At 33.3% G+C, this 10,541-nt stretch overlaps 1 protein-coding gene and 1 pseudogene across 1 annotated transcript; one reads left to right on the top strand and one right to left on the bottom strand.

Annotated features, from left to right (window-relative positions):
- LOC112461848 overlaps positions 1-10,541 on the top strand; it is a 60,564-nt pseudogene that overhangs the window by 25,297 nt on the left and 24,726 nt on the right.
- On the bottom strand, positions 3,522-7,539 carry LOC112461888. Its single transcript, XM_025027307.1, has one exon. It carries the CDS (start codon positions 7,113-7,115, stop codon positions 3,534-3,536), a length of 3,582 nt encoding a protein of 1,193 aa, XP_024883075.1. The 5' UTR covers positions 7,116-7,539; the 3' UTR covers positions 3,522-3,533.

The raw sequence follows: 10,541 nt of genomic DNA on the forward strand, positions 1-10,541 counted from the left end.
CAGATGATTGTAACAATTCCATGGCACATGTAACGTTTTACTTTTGGCATTTTCGTAGCGCAAGCGAAAACTAACCTCAAACGTTGCGTCTGTATATTACACGTGCTCAGAGCACACTTCGCGTTCACGCAGCTGATGTCGAGTGAGATCAATGCTACCAACTTACAGAAAATGCGACGTTGTCGCGATCAAAATACTTTTTTATGAAAGCTATTGTATTTAATTTATTAATAAATGACGTAAATAAATAACGTAATATAATTTTATTAGTATTTTTAAACAGTAATTACTATGTTTTGTTACTTTTTAAAGATTTTCACACTTTCAGATTTTCGTTTGTGTCAGTTGCAAGTCAGGTACAGTCTTTCTAAAAATCATTAAAAGTGAAAGTTAGCATACGAGAAAATATGCATAAAAATGTCTCTATAGCTCTTAAAAACACAGGCAACCGTCATTTTAATAAAATATTAACATAAATATTACTTTCCAGTAAAGAATATCTTCTTAAATATGCTAATTAGCTTTATGTTACGTTTCTTAAACTTTTGGCAGAGATCTTACGGGTCATACAACCTTAAGTATCGTGATGAGGTGATTATGGTGTTCTATGTAAAGAGTCATATTGTAAAATTTTCATTTATAATATTGTTATTAGTTGGATAATGTCATTGACATGTGACATGTTATGTGCAGACATGTTGTTATTTGTGTCCGTTATTTATTTCAGTTTATTTCTCGACTTTTATACTTTGAAGAAATAGGATGTGTGCGTTCGATGCGAATTTTATATTGCTGTAAAAACTAATGAAATTAATGTAATGTATTGCGGTTTTTATTTTTATCTATTTGTTTACTTTATGTATTATCTTTACTTATTACACTAAAGATGATTTAATAACAGACCAAAACGTTTGTTAAAGTATTATTTTAAATAAAGGTTACTTAGGAACACTCTGTTGTGGCACTATTCTCTCTTTTTATGTGTTGATATCTTCTTTTAGTTCTTAAATTACACAAGTTACTAAATATGTATTTACGGTCTTTATATCTTAATTACGTTTGATAAGTAAAAAGTGCGTTTAAATACTTTATTAATACTCTACTACTAACAAATTTTAAAGAGATATATAACGTATTATTTATTTTATTAAAAAATGTGCATGTGCACAACAAATATGTAAATTTAGTAAAAATGTAGGGGAGACCGGGGCTAAGCCGACACTATTTTTTCAAAGGCAATTTTTAATATTTAATTAAAATTTTTAGGCAAATTCAATGATATATATTTAAAGAGTGTTTCTTCAGATACAAAATTGATTCAGGAAGTTTTGCTGTACGTCGCTTTATTTTGCCGCCAGGAAAGGAAAAGTGAAGACAAAATTTCGAATTGAAAAATGACGGGGCGAACTCGACACCCCGCCGGGGCAAACTCATCACTTTGTTTGATCGACACAATTTGATCTGGAACTTATTTTTTTATTGTTTAAAAATAAAAATACATTGTTTATTAAATGAAAATACATTGTGTATTAGAAACAAAAAGTCGGAATAAAGTAAACAATTATTTAAAATAATGAGAAAAAAAAAAAATTAAACTTTTAATTATCTTTTTCTGAACTGTCTGAAAAACAATTTATACACGTAAACTCGCGATCAATGTGCGCACACATTCGTCATGAGCCATACGGTTGCATAAGATGCATTGTTTGTTATTAGAAGCTAATGAAATGTTTTCCGAACACACGCAACAGATGTTCCTTAAATCGTCATCGGAATCGGACGAAACAGTGACCTTTTTTGCGATAAGGTCACTTTAGGTTAGTGTCGTCTTTGCCTCGGTGGCGTCGTGTCGACTTAGCCCCGAACGTCGTTTTTTACTTTTGTTACTCCAAAAATATATAAATTTTAAAAATATGCAAAAATTATTATCGGATTCGTATAAAGCATCGAATTTCCCATCAAAATTACTTAGCGGTAGATTCGCAAGAGTAAAGCTCGATGAAAGAGTAGACATTTTCGAGAGATCAGAAAAATTACTTTTCACTATCAAAAACACTTATGTCGCGTTAAAAATTACACTATAACTCAGAATGTTACCAAATTCCGTTGTTAATACTGGCACATAAAGACGCATTTACAGTAGCAAAGGCAAGTTTCTACGATAGATTTAAATTGGCAAAAAGCCTAGTGTCAAGTTTGCCCCGCTGTCGGCTTAGCCTCGGTCTCTCCTATTTCATTTCTAAATATTTAAAGGTATTACATTATTACATATGTTTTTGTTACTATGAAGTGTGTCTTATATATATAATAAATTGAATAAATTTAATTGAATAAATTTAAGTTCTTATATTAAACGCTTGCAAGTAACTGATCAGTTCTGGTACTGATATATTGATTATTCGTTCAATTTTGTGATGTTTTGTTTGATTATTTGAATGACTTGAACACTCTTAGATAATAACAACATACAAAATTTATTATAAATAAGCTTTTTATAAAATTTTAAAAAAAATTGCTTATATGAGCAATATAAATAATATCATCAATACAAAGGTTATCGATATGGTTAGAACTATTATGTTGCATATGATTTGCATGATTGATATTACAATGAATGAAGAGGTTAATATAGAATGATAAATGTTCCGTTTCTCTTTATACAACGATCTAAAAACTTCTTTTGCGCGATATTTGAATTATTATTTTTCCGTCTTTCCCTTTTGCCTCTTTCCTCTTACATTAATGATAATAATATAAATAATTTTTTATATAACTTTACAAAAATTTGATATTTTTATTTTTAGTAAAAATAAAATACTTTACATTGATATACTTACCTAACAATAAATATTATTTGTTGATGCTAACAAGTACACATAAATATGGTCTAAATTTATTTGAAAGTAGTTTCACATTTTAGAGTAGAAAAATTTCTATTACTTGTTACTGCCTTTAAAATTTTTAAACTGTATATTTCATAAAAATGTTTTTTAGGAAAGATATTAGAGGATTATTTGTTAAAAAAAAAGTCTCTCATTGTACTCTGCAAAGAATGCATCCATCATTTGTTTGATTGCTTTAAAAATGTACTAATAATAAAATTATATATATATATATAAGTTATATATATATAATTAAGGCAAATGTGGATACACGCTGTGCAACACGATATTTATTTGAACTGTTTAAAAAGATATTTAATATATAACTCGCATTGCTTTTAGTCACATACAATCGCTATAACCTTAACAAACATTCTAAATTATAGTATGCCAAGAGAAAGAAAAAACTTTAGGCGTATATCTCACGAAAATAATAGAAAATAATATTTCAATGAGAATTCAATAAAAATTCAAACATTATTCTATAAAAAAAAAAACAAGTACTAATAATTTCACTTTAACATATAAAGGTACATTTATAATTCAATCATCAATTATATGATAAAGCGTTAATATTATCATAGTAAAATATTATAACGAAAAATACGTACATAAAAACAATAAAATTATTTGTTCGTTTCTTCACTTCATTTAATCATCAACAGTTTTTAAGTCCGTTTTGTTTAAATGATCGTATAAAATGGTGACAATAGGCTCCTCCATTTCTCGGAATTTTTCAACGAGTCGATCATATCTTGCCAGGTGTTTCGTCTGGATTGTCGACGGTAACATTGTCACAGCCATAAAACAGGAATCCGTATTACCAGCTTCAATGAGGCCTTCTATGACACTAAACTTGACTTCTTCCAAGTCGGAATGTTTATATACGCATCTTAGGAAGTCTTCGAGGACCTTGGCCATAAACGGAACTAACAGTGACGAAAAGACATCATTTAATTCGTGCAACTGTTGACCGAGTCTCAGGCCAAGGGAAGTCTTGGTTAATGTGCATTCTTGCAACTTCTTCGCGTACACCAACAGCAAATAAGACCTCGCGTCCTGTCTAGGTGATAAAACAGATAAAAATATCGTTTGCATATTATCGATGATCTCTGAGTTAACAGGCTTATTGAAACAAGACTTATCAACATAGCTGACAATGAAATCGTCTATAAATAAACGCACAGCACTGTTGATCGGATAGAAGCGTAATTTATTAGGATGCGGCACGTTCCAATAAGTTGTCACTGCTTTGTTGAAGACATCGGCAAATACTTTGATACGTGCGGTATTTTTATCCCTATCGTCTGGTAAAATGTACGATATTGTGAAGCGTCTCGCTGCCTCGGATACATTAGTATTGATGTGAAATAAAAATCTTCGAAGTATATTCTCGGTAAATTCTTCGGGTAGCAGGTTGAAAACGGATGCGGTGAGCGTCGCCAAGCAATTGGCGATGTATTTGTTTGTCTTTTGGTCATCCAGTCCCAGTTCTTGAAGATCACCTATCGTTTTGAGCCACAACTCGAGGTATTTCAAGATGTATTCATTGGGAATCTCAGGAAATAACTTTATTTCCGAAAGCAAAAGTTCGTCCTGGAGACTCAACGTCGGCATAGCTTGACAATATAGGGACCAAGTTTCGGGACTTGGCTTCGTAAGGAAGAAATTCTGAAGCGCTTTGAACAAAACTTGTCGTACTGAATGATGGTTCTCAATCGCCCACGTTTTCTGGAGAAAATCTGCGAGTTCACTCACGGAAGCTACTAAGCACATCAGCCTGACCCCATGTTTTCGCGTGCTCACGCGCATACTCATTAACTTTTGCACGATTGACATCACTTTTGGCAAAGTAGTCCGTTTACATACGTTTGTTAGTGTCATCAGAGCTATTGATAAGTAATCCCCTTCACACAATCTAACTACAAGATCGAGACGTACTGGCGGATTAGAAAGTCTCACGCTCAATGGTAAATTTCGCACAATCTTGTAATTATTCTTGGCGTTCGGGTGACTAGTATCCACCGTTGTTTCCGTAGGTATGAGAGAATTGATTATTTTTGTCACCACATCACCGTGAAGTAGAATGGCCAAAATAACTACGCTGGACGATATTTCATCTGTATTTTTATCGAAGATATAATTCATGCACTGATCGGCAAATTTAGTGGGTAAGTCTTTGTACCAACGCGTGGCCTTGACGAAGTGTTGTACACTTTTGATATGGCAGTTCTTCATGCATTCGGCTAAGTATTTTTCCCAATTGTCCAGTATATTTTGTAAATCTTGATTCAATAAAGCGAGCGCTGCGCCTGACGTTACATTCGCGGTATCTTCAGGAAACCAACTACGGTACAGTTCTGGTTCTTTCTTCTGCAATGTGTCTTTTACATTTTGCGAATAGTTATCGGAACGTATCGCTTCGAGAATAGCATCCATAAGCCAAGAATAATCTCTAATTGTCATTTCTTCTATTTTGATGCACGATTTTTTACATCTATCGTTGAAATCATATATCGATGCAACGAAGCTGCAAAAGTTGTATCTTTTTACATCAAGATCTTTGATAGATTTTTTTTGAAGGACATTTGCAAAAGTTACGAGGCATTGTCTCTCATATTGTGGATATTCTTTTAATATGTTGAAGTTTACGTCCCATTGATTTTCTCCTACAAGCATGTTAATCGACTCCTCAATTGGCATGTTGTGTATAAGTTTGAAATGTATTATAGCTGCGAGTAAATCGTCCGGTCCAAATTCATTTTTTATATAAAACAATCGGACAATGTCAAGTACAAGAGAGATCTGCTTCTCGCATAAATTAAGGTACCTTAAATGAGGTACATCGTATATTTGCAAGAGCTCATCGAACACTCGTTCAAATAGCCAAGGGTTTTCGTTTTTATGTCTATTCAAGAAATACGTCAAGGTATTGCACAACGCATCGTCATCCTCGTTAATCTTACAAACGTAAATCATTTGTAAAATCAAACCATGTCTGTGTGATTCATTTGGAGTTTTATTTATTTTCTTCTTAAGAACCGGTATAGCTTCGTTAACAGATAAATAACAAATCCAAGCTCTTTTGTAATCTATCGTATCTTCAATATCTTCATCATTCTCCTTTAATAATAACTTCTGTTTCTCGATGTTAATCCTAGCCTGTTTGATCCGTTCCTCTGCAGGTAATAATTGTAATAAGTCGGGCGTCACGTTTTTCCTCTCATCGAGAAGATCAGCGTGATATTTACTTTTGTAGGATTTACTGAGTAAATCGTATTTCTTATCACGTGGGTAATGCTTCAAGTAATCGAGAACGCTATCCGTATCAAAGGAAGAAATTTCTGCGGGCAACAAACCTGGAAATATGTTTTCCATTAAATCCTCCTTGATCATCTTAGGTGGTAAGATTCGGATGTACAAAAGCGGTTTCTTTATCAGATGTTGCTGAGCTTTTTTCAGAAATATCTCGGCACACGTCTTACTCAAAACAATATTCGGCAGATCGGTCTCGTGTATCTCGCACAGTTCCACGAAAGCGTCCAATCGCTTCTTTATTAATTTAGGCAGGAAAGACTTGTATCTATCGATGCCGATCGCGAAAGGAATGCGCTCAGTCGCGTTTAATTCGCGGGGTTTCAATAATTTGAGAAAACGCACTATCAAATCCGGATTATTGCGGAATATCTTTTTAACAATGTCTACGGACAGCACGAGTTTCTTTTCTACGATCGTTTTATAAACGAAAGCCTCGTCGCAAGCCACGATCAACGGGCAAGCGGTTTGAATACCGTAAATAGATGATACTGCTGTGAACATTTGTTGCGCGAAAATCGGATTCTTACCGGTTAATCGACGCGCAAGCGTAAGCACAATACGCGTTCTTGTGTTCACGGAAACGTAAGGGAACAGACGTTCGCAGAAATACGAAACATCGACGATCTCCTTGTAGCTGCTGTCGAAGAACCAGGAGGCCTTGAAAGCCCGATTTATTATCGTCCAATCTTCACATTTGAGCGCCGACGTTATATCCTCGTGCCTCTTCTTTCTGACAGCAGTTTCCACACGCAGTATAGGTAGCAATTCCGGTGGAAGTTGCTCAAGATCTTCGCTGGTCTGGTGTAAAGTCAATCTTCCGATCCAACTCCATTTCTCACCAGCGGTATTACCCGGTATCTTTTGAATCGCCTGTAGATAAGGCATCTGTAAGTCGCGAGGTATCTCGTAGTCCATCGTGACGTTTAAGATAAACGGGCGAACGAAACGAAAATCTTCACTTTTTTCCTCTTGCGTTATCCGGTGAAATTGTCACCGTATACCGTCTTGAGCGAATTCAAGCAACGATCTTGTTTATCTCGTTCAATCAGCCGAAAGTCGAAAGTGATGTGAGATCAATGTTCAGTCGAACTCCTTGAAGAATTTTTCTGTGGAGAACGCAACACAGTTACCGCGAATGACTCGAAATATTCGCCGTTCCCGAATACATGATGCGCAAAACAGGAACAAGGCAAAGTGCGTGAACGGAACAAAAAAACGGAAGTCCGCTTTTCGCCAGCTTCACGAAGGCAGTTTTGCCGTCAGCCGAAAAATACGGTGCGGATTTCGATACTGTCCGCACGTAACTAATCGCAAACGTCACCCGCACGCACTTGACTGATTATCGCTCGTAATCTCTATGTTCCAATCGGTAAGATTTAAGTTGAGTCTTGTCGAATTCCAACCAATTGCACAATGTTTCGTAACGGTCTCCTCTGCAAACTTTGCACCGCGGCGCGGCCCGTGTTACCTCCAATTTGCTTACTCCGAACGAATGATTCACGAAGCAATCAATTAACAGTGTGCTCGAATTCGTCAAAGGACCGTACTCAGCCGTACTGGTACCTGCTGTATTATACAACGGTGAAAAAGCAACCAGAAGCGATAATCTCCTTGTGACCTTAAAGCCCCCGCACAATAAAAAATATAAGGAACAGGAAACAGATATTAGCGATTAAGACTAAGGAATCAGAAATAAAACTGGATGCGCAATGAAAATCAGGCAACAGAAACAGGAAATAACACGGGCAATAGATTTTTAACCTCGGAAGCCGTGTATCAATGTTACAACCTTCATTCCTGTGATTTTTTAATTAGTGCTAGTCGCTAATATTTGTTCCTTGTTCCTTATATTTTTCATTGTGCGGGGGCCCTTATGAGAGACGCATGCGCCTGCTGTATCAACATGTGCGGCGTGTGGTCCGAAATGTCCGCATCCCGTTAAAAGCAGTGATGCATCATCCTCAGAAATGTACTGTGAAAATTAGTTGCCCCAGTGTTGGGCGCCCGGTAAAAAATTTTTCAAATTATAACATATATATATATATATATTTTATATATATATATATATATATATTAGGGTGATTCGAAAAAACCTTTTTTTATTTTTTGCGACGCACCCCAAAATATCAAAACTTACCTAAAAAAAGAATTTTCCTCAAAAGTTGAGCAAAATCGAACAAGTTTTAGAGGTGCGATTTTCAATATTTTTGATTAAAAAATCGGTTTTTTTTCAAACGTTCAAAATTGCCTAATTTTTCGAGTTTTAATGATAGAGGCATGAAATTTTCTGGGAATCTTCGTCAATTCATGTAGTTTATGAATATCGAGTTAGAAAATTTATTTTCGGAAACAATTTTTTTACGTTTCTTTTGTTTATAATAAACAAATAATTGTCTATAACAAATAGGCGCCAGCAATCTGAGACATGGTTTTGATTTTAAATTATCTCTAGGTAATCCAAAGATACATTTCAATAATCAAATGCTTGAACATCGGTGAATTTGTTGCTGAAAATTATTTATATATATATATATATAACCATATAATATTACATAAAATATGTTTATATACATATGTCCATACATGTTTTTTTTTCTTTTGTGTAATCTCTGTTTGTATTGTACAAGAAAAATAATAAGAAAAAGAATTAAAAAATAAAAAGATAATTTTTGCATTGTTTTTTATTGTTTTTGCATTGTTCAATTATTTGCTTATATATAATCATATATAAATGTAACAATTGTATATAAAATATGATCATATATTATTATATATGAGCAAATTTTTTACATTTGCTCAGACTTTATTTTTTTTGTAAAAGAACAATGCAAAAATTATCCTTTTAATTATTTTCTAATTCTTTTTCTTATTATTTTTTTTGTACATGCAAACAGAAATTATATAAGAAAAAGAAAACATGTATGGATATTTTATACACGTTTATGTATATTTAAATACGTTTTTATATAAAAAGTTTTTTATCGTATTAAGCGGATTCTTTCTACATTCTTTATTATAATGTAAAAGAATAAATATAGATGAATATTGCATAGCTTCTTTTGCACTGAATCATTTCTTATATCCCAACAATAAATTTAGATAGATATTAAATATCATCTATCAATAACGTAAAGTAGTGACACTAAAACAAATATACAACGTATGCAACTCGTATAATATTGTAAAGAGGTTGAGAATCAAAAGAAAAGTTAAGAGGATAATCATATGATATAAGTACAGATACCCTACACAAAGAAAAACAAAATTATTTTTATATTATACAGGGTGTCCGAAAAATCGCCTACTCCACTTCGGGAGGTGATTCGGGACCCAAAAACAAGCAAAAAAGTTCATACAAACATAGGTCCGGAAATGAGCCGTTTCCAAGTTATAGCTACTTTTATGTTCAAAAATCGTAAATTTTTATTTTCAATTTTTTTTAATTACAATTACCAAATTCTCTCAAGTTTCTGTCTACATTTCAAAAAAACGCTATTCCCGGTACATCTCGATTTGGAAAAGACTGGATGTCTAATCTTCTTGCCTCGGCAGCATTACTTTGAGCAAGACCATACATAAGATGCATATCAGCTAATTCATTAAAACTTAAACGATCCATTGATGAATACGAAAAAATTAGATACAACCTAAAAGTAAGGTGTTGTTAAATAATAATTTGAAACTTATTGAAAAGCCGTGATTTACTTACTGATTTTGAATAGGCGTGAAAACAACTGATTCTGAATAGCCGTGAAAACAACTGATTTTGAATAGCCGTGAAAACAACTGATTTCAAGTAGCCGTAAAAACAACTGATTTCTTTTAAAAATAATGTAATCGTATTTACAAATATTGAAAAATTGAAAAAAAATAAAAAAATTAAAATTAAAAATATTTAAAAATAAAAATTTTTAATTTAAGAAATAATTAAGAAAGAGGGATGCCAAGCGGATTCTAAATTACGATTTTTGAACATAAAAGTGGCTATAACTCGGAAACGGCTCATTTCCGGACCTATGTTTGTATGAACTTTTTTGCTTGTTTTTGGGTCCCGAATCACCTCCCAAAGTGGAGTAGGCGATTTTTCGGACACCCAATAATATAGATATCTATTAAAAATAATTTAACGCAAACACCTTGTTGCGGCTCTGTGCCCTATTGTGATATATATTTGATTTCAAATTATATAGATTTTTATAGGTTTTATCATAGGTATCTTTAACGCCTCTAGACCATCTTTTTCTAATTTGTGCATCATCAATTTCAATCTAATCATTAAATGTTTCTTTTGTACATATACGTACTTACACATAATGGCTGTTTTCAATATATATATATATA

The sequence above is a fragment of the Temnothorax curvispinosus genome, unplaced genomic scaffold, assembly GCF_003070985.1.
Source record: "Temnothorax curvispinosus isolate PA1 unplaced genomic scaffold, ASM307098v1 QBEX01011856.1, whole genome shotgun sequence".
NCBI classification, from domain to species: Eukaryota; Metazoa; Arthropoda; class Insecta; order Hymenoptera; family Formicidae; genus Temnothorax; species Temnothorax curvispinosus.